General features: G+C 49.6%; 1 protein-coding gene across 3 annotated transcripts in view; it reads right to left on the bottom strand.

The window, feature by feature from the left end:
* The window catches only part of Plxdc1 (plexin domain containing 1), a 63,388-nt gene that overhangs the window by 36,535 nt on the left and 1,218 nt on the right, over positions 1-25,635 (bottom strand). For all 3 annotated transcript variants that reach the window (XM_034508059.2, XM_076935847.1, XM_076935846.1), the window contains exons 2-6: positions 18,920-19,098; positions 2,292-2,435; positions 1,951-2,020; positions 1,255-1,377; positions 613-731 (exon numbers count right to left, since the gene is read on the bottom strand). In XM_034508059.2, coding sequence (XP_034363950.1) covers positions 613-731; positions 1,255-1,377; positions 1,951-2,020; positions 2,292-2,435; positions 18,920-19,098 — 635 coding nt within the window. The remainder of the gene's footprint in view (positions 1-612; positions 732-1,254; positions 1,378-1,950; positions 2,021-2,291; positions 2,436-18,919; positions 19,099-25,635) is intronic.

Genomic DNA, 25,635 nt, shown 5'->3' with positions numbered 1-25,635 from the left:
TGGTTCTCAACCTTCCTAATGCTGTGACCCTTAAATACAGTTCCTCGCGTTGTGGTGATCCCAACCATAAAATTATTTTTGTTGCTACTTTCATTGTTGTAATTTTCCTACTGTTATGAACTTAGCTTTACTCTGTGCTTTCCTCATGGTCTTAGGTGACCCCTGTGAACAGATCATTCAACACCCCAAGGGGTTGCAAACCATAGGTTGAGAACCATTTCCTCTAGTGCTTTGTATAAACCATGTTCTGTCCTGCCACAGGACCTTTGTACATGCCGTTCTCTCTCCTGGATCCACTGTACTCTTATCTCTCCTTCCTTCACCCCTGTTCATCCTGTAGTTTTTAACTCCTTTCCTCCAGGAAGCTTCCCTTGGTCTCTGCCGATGTGAAGATCCCCACAGCAGGCTCTTAGCACCAGATGCCTTTATGTGGAGGCATAACTACAATTCAGTGTTTGCCTTTGTAGTCATCTCTCTACAATTTTTGTAAGTTCGTAAGCACCAAGTCCAGATAAGCCCAGAGCTGTCTTGGCACCAAACCCCGCCCCCACCACACTACAGATCCTCTACAAAGCTTTGCTGGATGAATGACAGGCTCTAAAACAAACTCACCTCTTTGTAGCCAAAGACAATGCGGCCGTCTTCGTGAAGGGCTGCCTGGAAGGTGAAGCTGCCCCTGTCCTCCCGGCCCTGGAGGTAAACGTGGTCCCACTGAACCACAAATACGGTCCCTGGGGAGAAGAGCAGAGACCTGGCTGAACAGGAGTCAGTGCAGGGGACCCAGAAGATATAGTGGTCAGAGATGGGCGCCATTTGTGAGTTTGAGAACCAGGAACTAAGCAACCCAAAGACACCAGCCTGGCTTCCGAGTCACAGAAGCCCCCAAAAGATCCCGTTTCTGCTCCAGGCCCCCAAATTGCCCATGTCTTACAATGTGCACACCTCTCTCTTGCCCCTCCTGACTCCTGGAGACAAAACGAAAACATGGAAGTGCCTGTCTCCTACATGAGCTGGGGCTTGTGAGCATGAGAAGCAGAGGAGATGCCTGAGAAAGCTTTGATATCTTCATCTGGCTCAACAAGGGTAGGCAGCGCCGCCTCAGTACCCTTCTTACAGGTGAGAAGACAGCACCCGGTAGAATGAAAGGTAGCTGCCTGTCTGTGGGACTGTGGGCCCAGTGCTCCCAGGAAGTGTTTAGACCAGGAACATCCACCCTGGTGCTGGGTGAACTATGCTCTGAGATCGGGACCTCACCATTGTCAAAGTAAGCAATTGTGGAGTTGTCAGAGTAGCCAGGGTTGAAGTTGGCCATCAGGGGTGCCACATACTGAGTGGCTGTGAGCATCCGGTGGAGCACGTCACCCATGAAGATGAAGCCTAAGGACAGATACGTTTGGAGGTGTCATCAGAGATGGTTCAAAGGGCTACCTCTAGGGTTCCCCCTCTCCTCTCCCCCAATGGCAGGGGCTAGAAAAGAGTCTGATGGCCTCAACCACTCCCTACCCAGTGGGGAATTTGGTGAGATAGAAAAATGGCCCGGATTAGAGAATGCTTGCCCCATATCTCTCGGTAGGCACAGACCACAGGGGGTAGGAGAAGGAAGAGGAAGTGACTCCCAACCTCTCCTGTTTCAGGAAATAGGATGAAAGTAACAGGAAGTCAGAGAGGCTCCTCTTATCAGGGGACCCAAGTCCTTGCTCTCTCGGTCTCAGAAATAGAGAGCCCAGGGGTACACATGCCAGTTGTTTGGGTCCAGAGGAATGAAGGCATGTTCAGACACACAGGCAGGCATGCACACAGGTCACGTGATTTCCGTGGGACATTCGAGACATCCTCTGAGTTCCTCCCTCACCCACCTATCCACCTGTTTTCAGTGAGTCCCTCAAGAGCCTCCCTGAGTCAGGCTGAGACCTCCAAGTCCTCCCCCCAACCTCATTGGTTTGGCCTTACCTCCGGTTGCTATGGTGATCTGCCGCAGAAGATGCCCATAGAAAGGGAAATCAAAGGACAAGACCACTCTCTGCAGGGACAGGAGAGAGTCCCCATGGGTGGTATGGCCAGCCAAACACTGGTCACCCTCCCTGCACCACACTTATCTGAACAATGTGGCCACAGGCATATCCAGGGTAGGGCTCCGAGGATTACAGCTGGGTACTCCACTGAGCTTCCTCTGACTGAACCCACCCCAATTACAAATTTCGGACCATAACCATGTGTACTCCCAGGCAGCCATTGCTGGCCTAGCCCCGAGCTTCTCAGCCCAGGCTGTCCTGTTAGGCCTAGGCACTCACCGAAGCCTGTCGGTGAGAACTTGAGAGGACCCTGTGGACCCTCACTTGGCTCGGGTTGGCCACATCCAGGTCCACCCACAGATCCTGGCTTCGTTTCTCACCAGGGCCATAGACACGGGACACGTAGTAGTTATGGTTGTCCTCCTGTGGGGACAGAGACAGAGCCCATAGGTGGTGTGAGGAGTCAGGCAAGCTGGACACCAGCCTCTGCCCCTCCCTACCCAGACTTCCCAATATCCTCCTGGCCCAGAGCACCTGACCTACTGCTTTTGGACTGAAAGCTCCTGGGACATCCTTGGTGAGTGTTGTTCCAAGCCATTCCTCAGCAGGTCTGCCGCTCGCTCCATATATACCCAGCCCTGTCCTGTCCAGACAAGCCAGAGGCTTATCCTGTAACTCTGAACGTTTCAGAGCATGACAAAGGCCACGCTCAGTATTGGGGACATGATGGAGAAGCCCCAGATAAAGCCTTTGTTTCAAGGACCGTGCCTAGACCACAGAGGACACAATCTCTGACCTGCCCTAAGAAAAAGGAGAAATACAACAGCTATAACAACTAGAGAAGGTTGTCTCCAATCTTAGGGAGTTGCTAGTCTGTTGGCAGAGGCAGGACACAGTCAATGGAACCCAGACACAGAGGCATGCGCTGAGCAGAAAACAGTAGTGCTCTCTGTGGTCTCCAGATGGAGCAGAGAAGCAAGGAGTTCCTCAGAGGATAATTTTGCATCTCCTTGTGTGGCTGATGCAGATACCACAGCAAGCTGGGTTCTTTACACCGTTTCCCTCAGAAGAACATCTGGGGCCAATGTTTATAGCAGGCCAGGGAAAGTCAGTGAGCTGGGCTGTCTCAGCACTTCCTGGAGCTGTCCCAAGAGCACCCCACAGAAGGCAGCATCAGGGAGGTCAAAGGCTCCCAAGGCTTCTTCGGCTGCGGTGATGCCCTGGGCATCATGGATCATTAATCAGGCTGTAGACCGAGCAGAGTAAACCATGTTCTTCCTGCTGAGCAGCCAACTGCCCAGCCAGCGCTTGGCCTGAGCCCAGTGGAAGCTGGGTACTGGGGCCCTGGCCACTGTATGCCCGCAGAGAACAGAGTATGGTTCTGACAAGAGATTCCCTGTGAGCACATTTTAGAGGCCTAGGGTTGGGGTGGGCTGAGGGGGGTGAGGTCTTCTGGGACCACCTGCTATTGCCAGGCTACATTCCCGTTTCAAACCAAACAGTTTAATAAAGGCCAGCTCTGGCTGGAGAGACAGCTCACTCTTAACTAACAGTGCTTGCTGCTCCCACAGAGGACCAGAGTTCAGTTCCCAGCACCCACACTGCAGGGTACACAACTGCCTATATAAGCCAGCTGTAAGGGATCTGGTCTTTGTGGGTACCCACATGCACATACACATAAATAGAAAGAAAATAAATCTTAAAAAATGAAAAAAGAGCTTAAAGTTTTGAAAAAGGAAATCAAGCTGCCCCCCCCCCCCCGCCACCACCACCACCACCACCTTGTTGGGTTTTGTTTTGTTTTGCTTCTGAGACAGAGTTTCTCTGTGTAGCCCTGGCTGGCTTCTGTAGACCAGACTCTGCCTCCCAAGGGCTGGGATTAAAGATGTGCACCACCACTGCACAGGTAGTTTTAACACAGGGTCTCAAATAGCTCAGGTTGGCCTAGAGTTTCCTATGTAGCTAAGGCTGGCCTTGAACTCCCAATTCTCCTGCATCTGCCTCTCAAGTGCTTAGAATTTTAGGCACGTGCAACCATGCTGCCTTAGATGATTGCTTCTGCTTCAACTTGAGCCCCTGACACACAGGAACAAGCGAGTCACCGCTGTACCTGTGGACTAAGGTTCTCTCTGTCCTGGTCAGTTCTCAAAAAAAAAAAAAAAAAAAAAAAAAAAAAAAAAAAAAAAAAAAAAAAAAAAATTGTGTGGGAGTCAGATGGAGCAGGCTTGTAATCCCAGGAACTTGGCAGGCTAAGGCAGTTACAAGTTCAAGGCCAACCAGAGCTACATAGAATCTGGGTCAGCCCAGACAACTTATTGAGACCCTGCCTCAAAATAAAAAGAATAATAAAAATTAAACACAGAGTAAGCAAAACCCAGTTTGGGCTGCGCAGCCCAGTGGTAGAGCACACACAAGGTGCAGGGTCTGGTGCCCAGGAGAGCAACAGAAGAAATTTCAACAAACTGTATTGGAGGCACAGTGGGCCCTCTTATGACTGAGAGACTAGTGAGGGATGGGGGTCCCTGCAGTGGGTTGAGAATTTGGAAATAAACCTGCCCCCTCAAATCTCAGGCTAAAAGCCTGTTTGGCATTGGAGGGGAGGATCGGGAAGGATGTTCAAATCCTTGGGCATGCTGCTGTGGTGGCTTTAAGCTCAGCCTAAAGGTGTGTCCCATTTTCTAGTACCTACGAAAGTGGCCTTCCTAGAAAGCAGAGTCTCTCCAGGTAAGAAGAGTCAAGGTCGCCCTGGATTAGAGAAGCTCAATCCAATGGCTGCAGTCTTTGTTGTTGTTGTTATTTTAGCCAGGGTTTCTATGAGGCCCTGTCTGTCCTAGAACTAGCTCTGTAGACCAGGCTGGCCTAGAACTCAGAGATTCACCTGCCTGCCGGGATTAAAGGCGTGCACCACCACAGCCCAGCTGCTGTCTTTATCACTGGAAGGCAAAAGCCAGACAGTGGAAATGAGACCCAGGAAGTCATGTGATCATGGAGGCAGAGACTGGACTGGTGTCCTCAGGCCAAAGAGGGCCAGGGATGCCCAGGAGTCACTAGTAGCTAAGAGGGTGGCAGGAGAGCTCTTCCCAGGGCCTCCAGAGGGAGGGTGGCTTCAGACTCTAGGCCTGAGAGAGAATAATTTTTTTCTTATGGCAGAAAGTGAATTCAGGTACCCTCTGCTGTGTGCTGCTGTGGTTCAGTGGGGACAACCTGGAGTTGTTTGCCGCTCTCCCTGTCACTCCCCTGCTTAGGACACCCTGGCGCCCAACTAGAGAGAATGAAAGTTGGGCCTCTTACCACAATGTACAATGCCCTGTGGGCCCGAATTGGGCGTTGCCTAGCCAGCCTGCATTCCCGATTCCTCCTCACTAACGGAGCGTCGGAGTAAGCAGTATTTCCAGCGAACAACAGCAAAACGGAAAACAAACAACTGGCTGTTGAGGTTTTAATGGAGTCTTTGGGAAGAAATCCAATTTAGTTGCTTGTTCCTGTTAGCTTTTTTCTTATCTCTATCCTGTCTGGCATGCAGATCTGATAGCTGGATCTTCAAACCCACACTGTAAGTTTAAGGGCAAGTACCACATCCTAGGATGTAAGCACCGAGCTGGATGGGGCCTAGGCTTTTGATGACATGTTGGAAGGATGCCTCTTACATCTCCGATGCCCATCACCTAAACAAACCCTTCCAGATGGCAGTAGTCTGATCCTCTGCCCACCTCCATTTCTGCACCCTCCTTTCTCTCCCTGTTTATTGGGTTTCTGTCTGTCGGGCTTCTCTCTGTTCTGGAAATCATCAACACTTGTCTGCCTCAGAGCCTTGGTGTCTCCTGTCCAAAAAAAAAAAAAAAAAAAAAAAAATTCCCATGATCCATTCAAAAGATGGCTCTTCAACCAGGCCTGGTACAAATGCCTGGAATTCCAGAACAACAGCCATCCTCAACTACAGTAAGTTTGAGGCTAGCCTGGGCTCGCTCCCTGTCTGGGGCGAGAGTGGAGTAGTTGACTGCTCAATGAGGGGTCACTCCCTTAAGAGGCTATCTCACACTCTGAGTCTCTCCCTCAGAGATATCTTATCTGGCTGCTTCAAGTTTTCTTTCATTAAGATTTACTTACTTCTGGGTTGAAGAGATGGCTCAGCTGTTAAAGGCTAGGCTTATAGCCAAATATATAACAGTTCCTTCATGTGTGTGCTTTGCTTGCATATATGTCTGTATACCAGATGTATGCACGGTGCCTGAAGAGGCCAGAAGAGGAGAGCAGATTCCCCTGGAACTGGAGTTACAGACTATTGTGAGCCACGATGTGGGTGCTGAGACTTGAACCTGGGTCCTTCAGAAGAGCAGTCAGTGCTCTTAACCTCTGAGCCATCTCTCCAACCACCCTTACTGACTTTTATACCTATAGGACAAAAGTTCCCTCAAGTTAGGGGCTGCATTCCCCTAGGGAGCTCTGGCCCAGAGCAGGGCTTGCTGAGCAGGACACAGGACAAAGAACATAGGACACAGGACAAAGAACACAGGACACAGGACACAGGACAAAGAACATAGGACACAGGACACAGTTCGAGGTCTGCACAAGCTCTGTCTGTTTTATAGCTTCTATCACTGGCTCTGGACATGTTAGCATGCAAGTATGACAGCAGGAGAAAACAGGGTTTCAGGGACTTGTGGGGGGTCCCTTGAGCCCCACCCTTTCCTGGGAACCTGAGCAGCCGTGTTGAGGATGGCACATGGTGGCTGAGAGGAGTCAGACTCTGTCAGCCTGCTTCTTAGGACTCACAAGGCAAGAGCATCCCCAAACCTGGGAGAGAAGCTGCCACACTCTGACACACAAACAGATGCCAACACATCTCTTGTTACCTCCTTTAGAGAGAGTGGGGACTCTGGGAATGTGTCTGGCTGGGCCACTGCTCTGAGTCCTGTACACCATGGGATAACAGGTAGCACGGTCCACAACCAGGTGACAGCCAGGTCCACAGCCAGGTGACAACCCAACTCCCAGCTGCAATATTTGAGGGAGGTATGTGGGCTCATTCTTGGAATGCCCTAGGGGCCCTCCAGTGACATCTTTGAGGTAGCAAAAGATTGTACTCATTCAGATCAAGGACATTTAAGGAGCTGTCACCTGTAACTCTGTCCCAGTCCCCTCCAGCTGCTAATATCGCAGCAGGCTGGGAAAGTGTGGCACAGGTTCTGCTCCAGGTAGGAGGGGCTATACCTGACCAATGATGAGCCTTCTTGTTGGCAGGTCCTGAAGCATGCAGGCCCTCAGAACATAGACACAGAGGGTACACATGTATGTACCTCACATGCACCCACACTCCGGGTCACACATGCCCATGCAAGCACACATGTCCATGCACATATAGGCATAGACACACATGTACATGTATGGAAACAAACACACACACAAAGAAACATGTGAACACACACACACAAATGCTCACATATGCAACACATGAACACACACAGGTGTGTGGTCACCTACAACTACACATGTGCACATTGACAAGACCACATACACATACATACATGTATACACATTCATGCAAACAAGGCACAGGTACACACACTGGTACACAAGATTGAACATACAACACACACATACATATTTGAGCATCAGTGTGCACAAGAATGAGTGTACCCACACACTAGTGCACGTTATACACACAGGACACACATGCATGGATGCACACACATGGACAGATAAATGCACACAGATACAAAAGCACATGCATAAGTGGTTAGGGAAACAGATAAGACTTAATGAGAGTAAGAGAAATGGACCGAGTCAGGGTGAGGTTGGGAGACAAGGGAGAAGAGGGGATGGCGGTGTTTGTGGTGCTGGCACGGCACCAAGCTGGCATTTCACAGGCCCCGCTGCCAGCCATTTGAGAGGTTCATTTTTTGTTTGTTTTGTTTTTGTTTTGTTTTGTTTTGTTTTTGAGACAGGGTCTCTCTACATAGCCTTGACTATCCTGGAACTTGCTATGTAGACCAGGCTAGCCTCCAACTCACAGAGATCCACCTGCCTCTTTGTCCTGGGTGGTGGGACTAAAGATGTGTGCCTGGAACTCCATTTTCTAAGTAGTGAAACTAAGGCCTTGGATCACACACCTACCTCAGATCACAGGTGGTGTGTGATCTGTGCTCTGCCTACTGTCCCTCAGGTCTTTTGGCAGATGTCTCCCTAGTAGGTGACCTGGGACACTTTTCCGTTAAGAATTTAAATCTCTTGCGTCACCAGGTGCTGTGGTGCACATCTGGAATCTCAGCTCCTCAGGAGGCTGAGGGGAGAGGACCATGATGTCTGCAATGCAGCTCCAGCCAACAAAGGGAAACTCAAAATAAAGAGTTTCAAGAGGCTCTCTCATTGGGGACAACCATGGGTCCTTTATGGAGGACAGATGTAGTTCAGGGACAGAGTTCCTTCCATCTCACCACCAGTACCTGAAAGGTGTGGTTGTACTGGCTGGTTTTGTGTGTCAATTTGACACAAGCTGGAGTTACCACAGAGAAAGGAGCCTCCCTTGAGGAAATACCTCCATGAGATCCAGCTGTAAGACATTCTCTCAATTAGTGATCAAGGGTGGGAGGACCCATTGTGTGTGGTGCCATCCCTGGGCTAGTAGTCCTGGGTTCTATAAGAAAGCAAGCTGAGCAAGCCGGGGGAAGCAATTCAGTAAGCAGCACCCCTTCATAGCTTCTGCATCAGCTCCTGCCTCCAAGTTCCTGCCCTGTGTGAGTTCCTGTCCTCACTTCCTTTGGTGATGACCAGCAATGTGGAAGTGTAAGCTGAATAAACCCTTTCCTTCTCAACTTGCTTCTTGGTCATGATGTTTTGTGCAGGAGTAGAAACTCTGACTAAGACAGTGGCACAGAACATCTTCCAGGAGGACCCCAGGCAACCCTTCATTAAGTGGCACAAATCTGAACAGCACGAGAGAGAGATCTGGGCTGCCATTCTCTGGTCACCATGTTTGCTTGTTTGTTCTCATACAGCTGGCTTCTACCTAAACACTAGAGCAGAGTGCCCAAGCTTGGAATGAACTCAGGGACACTTCTCAGTTGCCCCTACAGGTGCCTTATTGTGTTGCCACCTGCCCCAGCTGTCTTGATGGAGGTGCCCACTATGGCAGAGACAGATACAGTCTCCTAGCAACCACTGTCTGCCTAGCTAGGGATAGCTGCACAGCTGTGTATGACCAATGGGAGATTAGCAGAATTCTGTGCCCTCCTCACAACCTGAATGGGATGCAGATGTGATGGTTGGAACAGAAACAACTGCCTTACATTACAACAAATGGAAGGCAGAGTTGCAGAGTGCAGAGCAACAAGACAGAGGGACGCTCCCCACACCATGGGGACCCCTTAATAGCCCTCGCTCCTGCCACTCTCTGTGATAAAAGAGATTTACTTTGTGTCTTAAGGCCCAGACACTGAGGCATTTGCTATGAGGACTGAATGTGCATTCTAATTAATACAAAAAGCGGGACATGGTGATATGTCTGTGATCCCTGTGCTTAGGAAGTAAGGCAGGAGAGTCTGGAACTCAAGGCCAACCTTGGCTACATTGCAAGTTTGAGGCCAGCCTGGGTTGTATGAGATACTATTTCAAAGAAAGAAAGAAAGAAAGAAAGAAAGAAAGAAAGAAAGAAAGAAAGAAAGAAAGAAAGAAAGAGAAAGAAAGGAGGAAAGAAAGAAAGAAAAAGAAAGAAAGAAAGAAAGAAAGAAAGAAAGAGAAAGAAAGAAAGAGGAAGAGAGAGAAATAGGGGTGGGGGCAGGGAAGCAAGCCCCAGTGGTCTCCTCAGCCAGTCAACACAATATTCAATATTGTGTGTGTCTTACTCAGGATGCACAGGCCAAGGAGCTCACACCATGCACACAGACCATCATTGCATACAATCTGCTGTTTGTTCCCTGGAGGGTGGTCCCTAGGTGCTGGGACTGGAGGCAGTATTGGTTTGACATTACAAAGAGTTGGTCAGTGTAACGAAGGAGGCAGTATCCATGACAAACGTGCACAAAACCCTGGTCAATCATCTTCCTGATTCACAGGCAACAGGTGAGTTCAGACTTTTCTTTCCTTCCTTGGCAGCTCAGCACCTACATCCCATGACAATGAAGCCACTCTGTACCTTCTGGTACCTTCTCCAGCACCCTCCCTCCCATAGCAGCCTGTGGAACACCTCCAGAATTCTTAGGGTTCTGTGGGGGCATCGTTTAAAAACGACTGTTCCAGGATCAAGTGTGTGGGCTTAGGTGTCAGCCTGATCCAAGTTCAAAACCCAAACATGACGATGGTTGTGCCAAGCATCAGCGTTTGCCTTCTTCAGCAGCCTCCGGATGCTGCAAGCTTGGAAAGCTCATAGGGTTTCCTCTGAGCAGGACAGTGGAAAGCCGCTGCCCACAGCCGCTGTCCACAGCAGGTGTCCCGTAAGTGTGAGAGCCTGATTTTGTTGGACCTTTCTATGAGATGTTTTGACAGCAGAGGCTGTCTCCTCAAACATTCCCCTCCATCCTATTATCTGCATGGCGAGGCTCTTCTCTCTCAAGTCACTCATGCACATACACACACCTCCCGCCCCCAGGCACTTTGCTCTGATGCTCTGACAGCAAGTGAGCGGGACTGTATTTACCTTGGCAAAGCTTAAGATGTTTCTGGAAAAAGAAACTCCAGCTGAGCTCTCACAATCAGCCCATCACCTGCCAGCCAGTTGGCTGGTCCGCATGCTGGGCAAGCAACCAGGGGCACTTGCAGAGCTGACAGGAAAGCTTGACAGGCCAGGCTTGTCAGGATAGCATTTAGGCCGCTGGGGCCAACCGGGGAAGTGCTGCTGAGAAAGGGTCTCCCAATCACTCCAGTCTTTGAGGGTTTACAAAAACACAAGGAATATGTTTTAGATCCCAGCTATTTAAAATGGTCCTGGAGCCGGGCAGTCTCGCAATACAAACAAACAAACAAACAAACAAACAGACTGACTCATTCCAGAAACATCCAGATCTGTGTCAGCTTGACAAGCTCAGCTCTTCAGCTGCTGAGCCATCTCGGCTTCTCTTTCCCTGACACATTCCAACACTGAGTGAGGCCTTTGCTAGATGCAGCCTCAAACCTTGACCTTCAGAACTGTGAGCTAAATAAACCTCTGTTTATTTATTTTTGTTGTTTGTTTGTTTGTTTGTTTAATTTTGAGGTCTCAGCTCTGGTACCAACGTAAACAGCATATACTCAAAATCCCAGCACTGGGAAAGAGGACAGGAGAGGACCCCTGGGGCTCCATGGCCAGCCTACCTTAATGCAATGAAAGCCTGTCTCAAAAAACAAGTTACAAGCAAACAAGCCAAGGTGGACAGCTCCTAAGAAAGGACAAGTTGGGGGCCAGAGAGACGGCTCAGCAGTTAAGGCTACTGACCACTCTTCTGGAGGTCCTGAGTTCAATTCCCAGCAACCAACATGGTGGTCCACAACCATCTGTAATGGGATCCATTGCCCTCTTCTGTGTGTCTGAAGGCACCTACAGAGTACTTTATATATACATGAAATAAATAACTTTTTTAAATGACAAGTTAAATAAAACAGGTTTTAATAGTGGATGTAGTATTCCTAGTTGTCACTTATATAAGCTTCATAGTGGTCCATACAGAAAACAAAACACTCCTTATTTTGTTTTTGAGACGAGGTCTCTTTATATGCCTAGGCTGGCTTTCAGCTCCCAGCAATCCTCCTGCCTCAGCCTCTCAAGGACTGGGATTCCAAGTGTGAACCACTGCACCCTACTATTTTCTTTTTACTGGCCATTTGTCGCTTTTATGTTTGCACTCTCCTAAACACCACTACAGTAACCTCACTGCAGCATCTTCTGTTGTAAGTTCCAGCCTTGACTACAGAGTGAGACTCTGACTCAGCAAGCAAGAAGCAAGCCAGCCAGCCAGCCAGCCAGCAAGCAAGCAGGAGGCTGGGGGAGAGGAGAGGTGTCTGATTAAGAGTACTTGCTATGGAAGCAAGAGGATCTGAGTTCGAAGCCCCACCAACCATGTAAAAGCAGAGCATGGTCATGCATGCTGGCTATCAGTGCTGAGAAGCAGAGATGTCTGGACCCTGCTAGCCTAGCCCGACCACAAGCTTAGTGAGGAACCTTGTCTCAAAGATGGGTAATCAGCAACTCTGGCTAAATGTTGCTTAGGGCAGAGCTGAGTGTGAAATGGACAGAATCTCTGGAGACACAGGCAGCCCCCCTCCATGTGTGCCCTCACAAGGCGCTGGTGAGTGAGCCCCAGGGCAATGGAGCAGAGGTCCTTAGAGACCCAAGTCCACCCTGGGATTAGGTCTTCTAACACCATTGGAGACCATTAGAGGTGGGGAGCCCCTCCATCCTTTGCTCTCTCAGAGGAGTATCTACCAAGGACAGGTAAGGATCACAAGTGACAGATAGCCTGGGTCTAAAGTGCCAGAGGGAGGCAAGCAACACAAACTCGTACATGTACTCCAGTGTGGGTGCCAAGAGGCATGTGACAAATATGAGAGTGTTCCTTAGGCTCATTACAGCTCTGTGGCTGTCAGAAAACAGCCACATCTAGAGTTTTCTCTGCACAGGAAGTACCCTAAGTGCCTCCTCCCTCCATGTTGCTAGGGGGTCAGGATTCGAGTCTCTTCACTGTCCCATCTACAGTCTCCTGGCCCCTCCCGGTTCTAGAGAGACACCTGAAAGGGGACTCGAGCCACAATAAGGTCTGCAAGATTCCCAGGGCCCTGGCTCTGGTCCCTGGCTGTCACGGGTTTCCATGAGCAACTGGTTTCCCACCTCCGTCCTTGGCAGAGGCTCCCTGCTCCTGACACACCCCAGCCCACAGCAGGGAGGAGCCTTTTCCTCAGGGGCTGTGGTTGAGTCAGGGACTCAGTGTAGCCTTAAGTCCCTGATTTATTTGTGTCCAGGCAGGTGTCACTCCAGCCCACTAAAGATGGGAGACTCTTTCACATCTGGTGTGGCATCTGAAGTCCCTTCCAGATAGACTTCATCGTAAACCTTCATCCTCCAATCTCATCTCTTAGGCGGAGCTGAGGACAACTCCACAAAGGACCCTTCTCCCAGCTGACCTCATTTTATAGTGTGACCTCTATTTAAAATTAACCATTGTTTACTTTTTTGTTTGTTTGTTTGATTGGAGACAGGGTTTCTCTGTGCAGCCCTGGCTGTCCTGGAACTCTCTCTATAGACCAGGCAGTCTTTGAACTCAGAGATCTACCTGCTTCTGCCTCTCAAATAGAGGATCAAAGGTGTGTGCCACCACACCCAGCTGCAGTGTGGCTTCTTGGTGTGCGGCTGTCAAGGGGTCATGAGGCCTCAGGATGGTAGAATTCTTGTGCTCAAGTATTGCCACAATGGTGCTTCAAAAGGCTGGCATTCTGGCTGTTACCCTGACCATTATTACTTATTTATTTCAGGAAACTGGGGACAGGATCTACAACGTACTATAGTCTAAACTGACTTTGAACTGTTGGTAATCCTCCTGCCGCTTCCTCCCATGTGTTGGGATGGAAGGCATGCACCACTACACTGTCCTCTGCTTTTCCGCTTTGAGACAAGCTTTCATTAAGCTGCCCATTAGCTGGGAAATCTCTCTGTAACCTACTTAAGCTTTGAGTTTCCTACTTCAGTCTTCTGAGTAACTGGGCCAGCCCTGGCCACCATTATAAAACTGGTTAGAGAGACTAGAGAGAAGCTCCGAGGTTAAAAGCACATAGCATTCTTCCAGAGGACCAGATAGGGTTCCTAGTACCTCCATCCATTGACTCTTAACTGCCTGTCACTCCAGTTCCAGGGGATTTGACACCCCCTGCTGGCCTCTGAGGGCACCTGCACATTTGTGACATATACATACAGAGACACACTTTGGTACTCATAAATACACTGTAAAATAAAACAACGCTCCTTTAAAGACCTCAAAAATCACCTGGACAGGGCTGGAGAGATGGCTTACAGGTTAAGAGCAATGACTGTTCTTCAAGAGGGCCTGAGTTTAATTCCCACCAACCACATGGTGGCTCACAACCGTCTATAATGGGATCCGATGCCCTCTTCTGGTATGTCTGAAGCCAGCTACAGTGTACTCATATACAAAATAAATAAATAAATAATTCTTTTAAAAAAAAAAATCACCTGGATTTTAAAAAAAATCTAAAAGCTTAGATCTGATAAGCTTTTATACCCAGATACCCTGCAGAACCATGTAATTATCTACTTTCTTTTTTACAGGAGCAAGGACAGAACTCAGGGACATACACACACACACAACACACACACACACACACACACACAGAGAGAGAGAGAGAGAGAGAGAGAGAGAGAGAGAGAGAGAGAGAGAACAAATGCTCCTCCATTGAGCCGCACCCCTACTCCAAGTGCAGATTTTTAATTTTGAAATTATATTATTTTATTTATGTATATAGGTGTTGCCTGCACATATGTCTGCACACCACATGTGTACCTGGTGCCCAAAGAGACCAGAAGAGGGTGTCAGATCCCTTGAACTGGAGTTATAGACAATCCTGAGGTGCCATGTGGGTACTTAGAATAGTACCCAGGTCCTCTGGAAGAACAGCCAGTGCTCTTAACCACTGAACCATCTCTCCAGCACCATGTGGGGTACTGTAAAGAAATGAACCCCCCAGGTTTCAATGCTTCTGAAATAATCTGTCCAGAGTGGAGCCCAAGAATGTATGTTTGTTTTTAAGCCTTGGTGTTACTAAATCCACCAGGGCTCACAGAATGCAGCTGCTCCTTCTAGACACCCACATACAATTGCTCCCAGAAGTTTGTGTCTCTGTGGTTATTTCCTGTGACGCCCTCTTTGTACACTGGGACCTGGCCCTTCGAACCATCATGCCTGGGTCCTGAGCAGGTACCAGTTAGTTAATACAGAGTCCAAGAAAGCCATGAGGAATGGGGTGAGGTGACAAGAGTCCCTTCTTTAGGAATGTTTTATCAGCTCACTGTCCCTGCTACCATTCTTCCATGCCTACCCTGCTCCTCAGATCTGAATGTTCCAGAAAGCAAGACAGAATGGGAAGTGAGTGGGCTGTGTCCTTTGAGAGTTCACCTCAGAGCTGGGATGAGGGCCTGCTGAGGAAGCCATTAACGTCAGGTACAGTGGTAAGGGAACCAAAAGTCCAGGCGTTGAGAAAAACATCTTAATATGGCATTTAAAGTCAAAATGAATAACCCAGCTAGTGATGGTGCACACCTTTAATCCCAGAACTTGTGAAGCAGAGACAGGTGGATCTCTTGAGTTTGAGAGCAGCCTGGTCTACAGAGTGAGTTCCAGGACAGCCAGGGCTACACAGAGACAGAGAAACCCTGTCTTGATATGCCCCCCCCCCCAAAGAAAAACCAAAAACCAAAATAACAAAAATCAACACTAGTGCCAACACTGGTGCCATCTGGATAAGTGAAGTCTCAAAATGCTTAATGGTGACAGAATCAGTCTTGGTGATAAACCATGACTGAGCTAAAGGAAAACACAGCACCAGAAATGACAGAGAAAACGGAAACAAAACAAATAACCCAAACCCTCAAAGCTTATGAAATACCCTTAGTGAGAAAGGACCAAGAACAAGAAGGAGGATTCTCAGAAGGCACATGATAAAAAGGTCTTAGGAATTTAAAACCTGGCCAGGCGTGTGTAACAGGGCCCTGAGACCTTAGCACAGCTGACTCCATGATAGAAGAACCATTCAGACTGCAAAACGCAGCACATAGACAGCACCACTTGCCAAAATGCAAACATAGAACTAATCCATGAAAGACCATAGTTTCGGGAAAGCCTGTAAACATACCGGCTTTGCTATTTGGCTTCCGTAGCTCTGCTTTTGGCTAACTGTTCTTGGTGACCGAAGTATGTCAGCCCAGGCATGATATGGTTTTTGTTCTTAAAAGCTCACCCTGAGAAAGGCTTGGGGCTACACTGGGATCCCAAATACCCAGTGTAGACACCAGCTACCCAATAAAGATTTTTCTATTGGCTTAACCCCATGTCTGGTCAGTCTTCTCTCGTGGGTACACCCCACAACAGTGTGGTTGCTCCAGTTGGAGGTGAGACAGGCCTACATAATAAATTCCAGGCTAGCCTAGGGGTGATAGTGAGCACTCTTTAAAAGGAATACACACACACACACACACACACACACACACCACACACCACACACCACACACACACACACACATACCACACACCACACACACACACACACACACACACATACACACACACACACACACACACACACACACACACACTCGACCTTATAAACTTCATTTTTCTTTTTCGAGACAGAACTTGCTATGTAGGCCAAGCAATCCTCCTGGCTCAGCCTCCTGCAAACTAGAAGTACATGTGTGAGCCACTATACCATATGCTGCACCTAATGTCTTAGGGGGCAGGAAGCAGGGTGTATGTATGTGCTGAGGTGCGGGGCTCATTAGGGAGCCCATGCTGGCCTTGAACTCTTGGCCATCCTCCTGCTCAGCCTCCTGAGTGCTGGGCTTATAGATGTGAGGCACCCTGCTCTGTAGTTCCAGCAGAGCCCTCCACAGTGACATTAGAAGAAAATGGTGAGATGCCTTCAAGCTTTGAAAGGAAAATTATTTTTAATTTATAAGTCTATATTTGGTGAAGCCATCGATCAAAAGGGAGAGCAGAATTTTCAGACATGCACGTCCTCAGGAGAGTCTTTCCTGAGAGGTGACCTCTGTCAGGAAACTTAACTGTCATAGAATCCAGCAGGAAAGGGAAGACACAGGGTAGAGGGACAAGGGCTCCAACACTCCAGAGACAGAGGAGGAGGAAGTGCAAGCTGGCGACTGTGTGTGGGGGTGGGTTGGGGGGGGCAGTCCAACATGTTGAAGCACATTTTTATTTCTGTTTGTTATTGGACATTGAAGACAGGGTTTTATGTAGCCCAGGCTGGCCTTAGACTTACTATGTGGTCAAGGATGTCCTTGAACTTCTGATCCCCCTACTTGTCTCTCAAGAGTGCTGGGATTACAGGTATGCACCACCACACCCAGTTTATGCAGTTCTGGAGATCAAACCCAGGCTTAAGGAATGCTAAGTAAGTGTTCTACCAACCAAGCTACGGCCCGGCCCGGCTCCCTTGATGACAAGTTTGACCACACTGAAAATTACACCTGAAGCTAAAGGACAGCATATAAGAAGGCGTTCCTGGGATTAGCACAGAGAACTGAGCAGGCAGAGCCAGGGAGATAGCAAAGATCACAGAAAAAAAAAAAAAAAAAAAAAAAAAGCAAAAATTAAAATACAAGAAAGAAGGGTGGAGAGACAGTGTGATGATCCAAGTTTGATCCCTGGGACCCATATGGTGGAAGGAGAGAACTGACTTCTGAAAGTTGTCCTCTGACCTACACACACACACACACACACACACACACACACACACACACACGTGCGCATGCTATAGTGCATGCACCCCCGTGCCAACACAGAAGTTAATAAATTAAAAAATAATAATACTAAAAGAAACAAGCCATTACCCCACTTAGATCACATGATGGTGCTATAATGAAAGGCACATGAGTTAAGAAAGACAGATGGAAAAGAACGTCCTGAGGAGAACAGCAGAGCCGAGTCCTCTATCACAACGGACAAGAAGCAGATAATGAACAAAGCCCACTCAGTGCTGGGTCTGGTGGCCCACGCCTTTAGGCCCAGTGCTTAGGATGCAGACGGATCAGACAGATCTCTTTGAGTTCAAGAACAGCCTGGTCTACATAGCGAGTTCAAGGCCAGCCAAAGCTACATCGTGAAAACCCAGTCACAAAACCAACTAAACAAAGCTCACTCACTACTCACTCATTAAAGGCATTAAAGAGACAGAATAACTGGAAAACAACAAACCAGAGGTATCCTGCTGTTGAGGAGGGGTGGGAGAGCAGCCTGGCACTTCTGGGTTTATTCTTCCAGAACTATAGAACTATGCTATTCTAGAACTAGATGGGCCAATACTGCCCACACTGACCCTGGACTCAGGGCTCTGATCTTCCTCTCGCCTCGGCTTGATGCTCGGCTGGGACCACAGACTCGGCTGGGACCTCTACAACACTGTTAGGACAACAGACAGGGGCGGGCGGCCATGTGCCCTCACCTCTATAACACTGCCTGATGACTGAACGTTTCTGAAAGGTCCATGGAAGTAAAGAAATCGATGCTGCCAAGTTCACCCTCTCGTTGCTGCGTCTTGTTCTGTAGCCTTTGTGCACCCTGCGCCTGCACCCTTCCCAGACACCACACCACACACCCACACTCGCTCACACTCATCCCAGACACAAGTCACCAGAAGTGGCTAACTGTGGGCCTGTGGACATAATATGCAAAATTCCTCAGCCACAGGTGCACAGCACTGACAACTCACTCAGGCTGCAGAAGTCCTTCAGCTTTCAGAGTTACCTCCTCCCACAGAGAGCTTCGCACCCCCAGGCCCAGAAATGTCTACCTCAGTGACACCTGGACTGGTTTCTCCTCCACTCCAACCACCTCATGATGCCTCTTTCTGCAGCCCTGTCCTTAACCTTTAGGGCCCCACAGTCTAAAGAGGCAGAACCGTGGTGGAGCGGGGCTTAAACTGGCAGCCTTGGTGTAACTGCCTACACTACCTTCAGCTCTCTCTTCTCTAAGTCGTGGCGGAGTTCAGAGGCTGCACTGTATCTCCTAGAGCAGATTACTTCATCTCTTCTGGCAGAGACCAGCAGCCTTCGAAACTCTGAGATGCTTTGATCCTGTGATCCAGCCTGGAGCTGGCCTGCCTCCTCTTCTCTAGGATCCCTATCCATTCAAGTCTCTGTATCTGACACCGAGACAGGCTCCAGCTTCCCTCTCCCTCCATGTCAGTTCTGCACTCACCACCACCCTAGTCCTGTTGTCCGATAGTGTGTCGATGGCCAAGGAGTCCCCACCGAGGTCCTGGCTTAGCTGGGTCTTGCCTGGCTTCAACACCTGCCTGGGACTCTCTCGGGGTCTGCGACTCCAGCCTTGCCTGGTCCTCTTGGCAGTCCATGCAGAGTCTTGACCTTCATCATGACCTGGGAGAGGGAACAGAACACTTGAGTGGTGGTGGCCTCAAGGAAGGATGTGCGAAGGGATCCAGGCCTATCCTGGAGAAGCCTCAACAGTACACCATCATTGGTTCTGGGGATACTGGATGACCAGGACAGCAGGCTCACAACACAGATTGAGAGCTGTGTGTCTCATACCATACCCAGAAACACGCACATGCAATACTAAAGCCACTCAGCCGTCCATGGTGGACAAGGTTTGTCTGGCAAACCAGAATCAGCCTCAGGGGTTAAAGGTGCTGGGGTTGGAGCTCAGAGCCTCCCAAGTGCCAGGCTCTACCACTGAGCTGCATGCCCAACAGTGCCCTTCTATTTCTATCTCTTTGTGTTTTGAATACTCCATACATCTCACATCAGTGGAATCATACGATATATCTCTTGTGGTGGTTGGCTTCTTTCACTTAGCACATTGTCTTCAAGGTTCAGACGTGCTCTTTCTGAAGACTGAATGGTAGTCCCTGCTATACCCCAGTTTGCTTGTCTGTTTGTCTAACAATAAACATGTGTTGTTCCCACGCGTCGGCTTCCGTGAGTGCTTCTAAGGGGAACAAAGGGTGTGAGCATCTCTTTGGGGACCTATTTTCAACTTTTTGGGCCATACGCCCAGAAATGGCTCAGCTAGTAATTCAGTTTCCTTTCCTACTGTTTTCCACATGAAATGGCTAGGCTAGTTCATTTGCATATTTTTAAATTATTTTATTTTATGTATTTGGCAGGTTTGCCAGCATAATGTGCCCATGGAGCCCAAAGAGGGTATATGGACCTCCTGGAACCATAGTTACAGCTGGTTGTGAGCAGCCGTGTGGGTGCTGGGAATCAGACCAGGTCCTCCGGAATCTCAGCGAGTGCTTTCAACCGTCGAGCCATCTCACCAGCTCCCAAGGACAGTTCTGAGTGTGAGTGAGCATCGGTTCATGTGCTATTGGCTGTTTGTGCACTTTCTTTGGAAAAAAAACGTTTAAGTCTTTGGCCCATTTAAGCCTGGTGGCTTGTTGTCCTGGATTGTTGTTCTGGAGGCTTCTTAATAGCATCTTTTCTCTCTACCTAGTAGACCCAGCTACGCCCCACTCTCCTCCCCTCCCCCACCAGCTTTGGCAGCTGAAAGTCCCTCCAGATTTTAGCAGAAACTTCTCGGAAACAGGTCGTTCTCCCTCGCAAACTTGACTTGATTTGTTTGTTTTGAAACGGGATTTCAATACTTAGCCCTGACTGACTTGGAACTCGCTATCTAAATGAGGCTGGCCTTAAATCTAAGAGATCTGCCTGTATCTGCCCCTAGGGTGCTAGGGTTACAGGTGTGTGTTGTCACACCCCTTGTCCTGCTGAGGGGCAAAGTTGTAGCCTATCACTATTTTCAAGCTTTGACCTCAGACAAATCACTTTCCTTGCGTAACAAGGGACCCAGAAACCAGCTGTGATGACAGGGAGGTTTTCATCTCAAATGCCATCTCCCATTAATTAGCGGCAGCCAGAAGCGCTCTAGACAGGAATTCCCAAAGCCACATCTGTGTTTATCAGCAGAGATTGTCGTGATCGATTAGTAATGTCTGTCACGAGCACAGGATTGGCAAGTGGCCGCACAGAGGCAGGTCTTCCAAGCATCCAGCTCTCTTGGGGCTGATAAACTAATTCTAAACGATCCTGAAAAGCATCCTTCTCCATTTCAGAGAGGTAGGTTCCCAAAGCTGTGCCCAAATTCCCATTACCAGAGGAGTCACATTCTAATTGTCACACCTGCCCTGAATATGTGAAAGGCACAGACAGGTAGAAGGCTACCTGTGGCCTTCACCAATTTTGGGTCCTAGGTCAGATACCCATCTCCTCTCAACCTCTGACTCCAAGCTCTTCTAGTGATTCTCTCTGTCCAAGACCCCCTCCCTAAGGCCACTTTGTGCCCTCGTCCAGGGAGACCTGTGTTCGCAGGCCTCTCTCCACTCTCCTCAGAGTGCCTGGCAAACAGTAAGTGCTCAATCACTGCTTAATTGAGGACACTACACTAGGGGACAGCTCTCTGGTAGCAACAAGGACAGAGATTGAAACAGGGCTTAGCTGGACCAGGCCCGAGGCCTGGCCAGGATGCTGCTGCATAGCTCTGATTTGTCATTAGACATTTTATCCAATTAAATCATTCTTGGCTGCTGGTGCCTGCTGGACTCTTGCCGGCCCCTCTCACATCTCTGCCCCAAATCATAACCAGATGCTCCTGGAGAATATGGGCAGAGGGGCAGTTCTGACCTCTTCCCCGAGCTATCTACCGAATGGCTGAAAGCCCAGAGCTGGGTGGCAGCTGCCGACCACTCAGCCCCACACAAGCTGCCCGACCTCATCAGCAAGGCCACAGCTGTTTGTGGCAGGTCTGTTTGTACTGAGTTGGGTGGCCTTCTCCCCAAGTCCTCCTGCAAGTGTCCCCAAGGGCAGGGCAGGAGCTAAGACTGGAAAGCCACACATGCAGGCCAAGTGGAAGGGCTGGTGGGTGGACAGGCAGGAAGTACCAAGTCTGAACTGACCTTGGAGAGGGATGGTAGATGGTGAAGTAGGAGGCCCACAGGAGGGCAGGGAAAACATCTGGGCTTCCGGTTCCAGCCCACCACCCCTAAGCTAGGACCTGGCATGTTTTCCTCTTTAAGCTGCAGCTTCCCTGTGTAACAATCACACCAATAACAAGGCTGATCCAAGTGCTGAGTAAAAACCACCCAGGCATCCAGGCATCATCCAGGCATCCAGGCATCATCCAGGCATCCAGGCATCCAGGCATCCAGGCATCCAGGCATCCAGGCATCCAGGCATCCAGGCATCCAGGCATCCAGGCATCCAGGCATCCAGGCATCCAGGCATCCAGGCATCCAGGCATCCAGGCATCCGGAGGAGTAGGGGCATGGGTTCTATGCGGGATGATGCAGTCAGAGCAGAGGAGGCTAAGAGCTGGGAGTCCCCACAAGTGTCTCTCCAGCTTCGGCATGTCTGCCCTTCCGGTTGGATGGGCAGAATGCCACCTCTTAGTCCGTGCCAGGAGCCAGTGCAGCTGGTTGGTCACATAGGTGCAGGACCACATAGATGCCTGGGCACACAGCCTCGAAACCTAACGGAAGCCACAGCCTAACGGGTTTATATTGATGGCATGCCCGGACAACCCTGGACACCCTTGGTGCTGATTCTGCCTCTCAGTTTCCACTCCATCCTTGGCCTCCAGAGCAGAGACTGAACTCTGTCACTCAGGGCCTTAAGGGCTATATCAACTAATGGCATGGTGTGTCAGCAGTGGCTCCGAGAGACTGCCAGCCACTCTTAGTGTGTCATCCTTTCATCAATCAACCTCAGGAGATGGGCACTAGCTTTAGATCCAGTTTATAAATGGGAAAAACAAGGCTAACAACTCCCCCCCCCCCACTAGGTCACACACTCATTCCACAGCAGGACTGGAACTAAGGTCGGCTGGCTCCAGTCTGGTCAGAACCATAGAGCACAGTGCAGTAAGGCCAAGCATAGAAATGCATGCCCTTAAACTCAGCACTCAGGAGGCAGAGGCAGGCAGATCTTTGTGTGTTCAAGGCCAGCCTGGTCTACAGAGTGAGTTTTGGGTCAGCCAGGACTGTATAATGTGGGGGAATGCAAAGATCATGCTCCCATCCCCTGACCTGGCACAGACCTGCTACAGTGTGCTAGGGCTGAGGAGGAGCTGGGTTATACCACGGTGGGGCCTGACCCAACTCAAGCTAACCCTTAGAGCCATGCTGCCGCCATATTGTTCTGGCCACTGATGTTCTCTCTGGTATTCATTTCCCCTTCCCACACACTCTAGCTAGAGCACGCCACACAGAAGACCTATGTGATCCATCACTGCTGCGTCCCTCTCACTGCACCCCTGCAGCTGATCCTCTCACCCACCCCTGCAGCTGACCCTCTCTCCACACCCCTGTAGCTGACCCTCTCTCCGCACCCCTGCAGCTGATCCGAGGGCTCTTATGGCCAGACTCCTGCTTTCTCTTTCCCTCACATCCCTCCTGGCCCTCTACGACCCAGCCCTGCTATCCAGCTACCATAGATTCAAAAAGTTTTCTCAGCCAAGACTTTTCTGCTCCTAAATAACCCTCTCCCCCATGAGCTTTTACTCATCCTTCATGTCTGACAAGACGTCAGCGCTTCCCAGAGGCTCCCTGATACTTCTCTCTCCCTCACTCAGATACCAGGGGCACCACCCAAGCTGGCCTCCTGGACCATCATGCCCTGGGTCACCTCTGCATGTAGAATTCTGGGTACTGCAAGGACCAGTGTTCAGGAGGCACCAGAGAGTGGGGGATATGGGAGGCTGGCAGGAGGAGGAAGAAACTCAAGCCTCATACACAGAGACCCTCCCTCAGGCACAGCCTTGCTGGAGACCCTCATTGTTCTATCACAGCACTGAAAAAACACAGGTTTGCCACCAAGCTGGAGGCCCAACCTTGAACCAGAATGCCACATTTGCAGACTCTCTGGAAGCCATCTCTGACAGACAAGATGGGGTGAGAACAGTTCTACCACTTGCTAGGTTGAATCTTCAGCAAACCATCAACACAAAGCAGCCAGCAAAACCAACCTCCCAGGCAGCACGTGGGGGATGTAGCTCAGTTGGTCGAGTGCTCACCTAGTAAGTCACCCAGCATACCAGAAGCTCTGGGTTCGATTCTGCAGTGCTATATAAACATGACATGATGGCATCAGGCCTGTAATCCCATTACTCATTGTTGTTGAGTGGAGGCAGGAAGACCAGAAAGTCAAGACCATCCTCAGTTACACAGTGAGTTCAAAGCCAGTCTGGGCTAGATGACACTGTGTCTCAAAGTCCTGTTCTTTGCTTCATACAAGGTCACACAAGGTTGTCCCAGGCTTAACAAATCCCACCTCCTAAAAATAAAGCCCCTCATACTGAGACTATTCCCCTCACCTTGGAGATTAGAAGTGTGCACAAGAAAGAGGGACACAAGGTAGCAGAGGGGGTGGGGTTGGTTGGGGTGGCGGATGGGGCTCTGCTTTCTGAAGAGTTTAGTCAGAAGCACCTGTATACTCACTGCTGAACAGTTTTGTTTTGTAACAGGGTCTCCTGTAGCAGGCTGGCCTCGAACTCACTACGTAGCCGAGGATGACCTTGAACTTCCAATCCCTTTTCCTCCAAGTGGCCTTGCTCTCAGCGTGGCCCACCATGCCCAGCTTTCCCACACACATTTATCAAGCAAATTCCCACAGAAGGTGTGGGTGGTGGGTGTGGGGGGATGGAGGAGTTCTCAGTGACAGGTGGGCATGATCCTGAGCCCAAACATTCTAGACTTCTTCCCATAGACACAGCACAGTGAATCGGGACAGAGTATGGTTGTTTCCAGGCCCTACCGGCAGAGTAAGTCTCTCTGAGGAGGGACCGCTGCAGCTGATGGGAAGCAGTAGCAATCCCAGAAGCCATCATGAGGAATCTGAATTTTAGTCACAGTATATTAATTTATTGGGAGGTTCCTGGTGGGCAAGGAGGAAACTGAAAGCAGATTAAGGCTGCTTGGGTTACAAGACAAGTGTTCAGGCCGAGTCTAGAGACAGGCAACCTTGGCTCGGAAAATAAAAGGCTGTCGGGGCTCCTTGTGGGTTTCAAAATGGCTGCCTGCAAGATTCTCCCTTCTCTGTGTGCCCTTTGTGCCTCCGGTTCCCGAGACCAGACCCTCAGTGAACATCCCCTGGGCCTGAAGGCCATCTTCCTCTCTGCCTGACTTCTGGCTGCTTCTGCTTTCTTCAATAGACTCCTTGAGGTCATTGATGCCTCCTGTTCCCGTTGTAAGGATGAATATGGGAACGAGGGTGTAGGGGTGGTGAGACCTTGCTGCTGGCCAGGCCCTCCAGCCCTGATAGAGACACCATTGCCCCAGGTGGGGCTGGGCCTCCTTGGGTCCCCCACCCCTACCATGTTGCTCTCACTGGCCCCAGGGGCTCTATCATACAGAGCAAGCAGTCTCCATGAAAGGACCCCTGCCACCCTTCCCCATCCTCAGATGGCCTCTATAAAACCTCACCATCAAACCCAGCCCAACCTGGGATGAGTCAACAGTTGCCCTGATGGCCCTGATGGCCTTTTACAGCTTCCTAGGGTCTAACCTCAATCTCACTTGCTGCAGATGCTCCTTGTCTTCTAGATGGATCTAAAAGCAGAGAAGGCCAAGTAGTCTGTACTTACAAAAGTGACACATGTCCCTTGGCCCCCTGATGTAGCCAGCTCCCTTCCTTAACCCTCTCCACAGCCCAAACCCCTCATCAACCCAGCCTTATCTGAGTTCAGGAAACACACCAGGCTAAGGCTGAAAAGAACTCAGAAATTAACTCACTCATTCCCTTCCCAGTTACAATTTTAAAATAAATTATCAGTTGCCTGTACATGTTTGAGAAGGAAAGAATATCTTAAGGGGAAAAAAATCTTTCATAATTCCACTTCCAAGAGCCGAAGATTTTGTTAATAACCACTTTTTATAAATCAAAAACCGAGCCCAGAGA

The sequence above is a fragment of the Arvicanthis niloticus genome, chromosome 6 (genome assembly GCF_011762505.2).
Source record: "Arvicanthis niloticus isolate mArvNil1 chromosome 6, mArvNil1.pat.X, whole genome shotgun sequence".
Taxonomy (NCBI): Eukaryota; Metazoa; Chordata; class Mammalia; order Rodentia; family Muridae; genus Arvicanthis; species Arvicanthis niloticus.
This window is presented reverse-complemented; position numbering and strand designations above follow the sequence as displayed.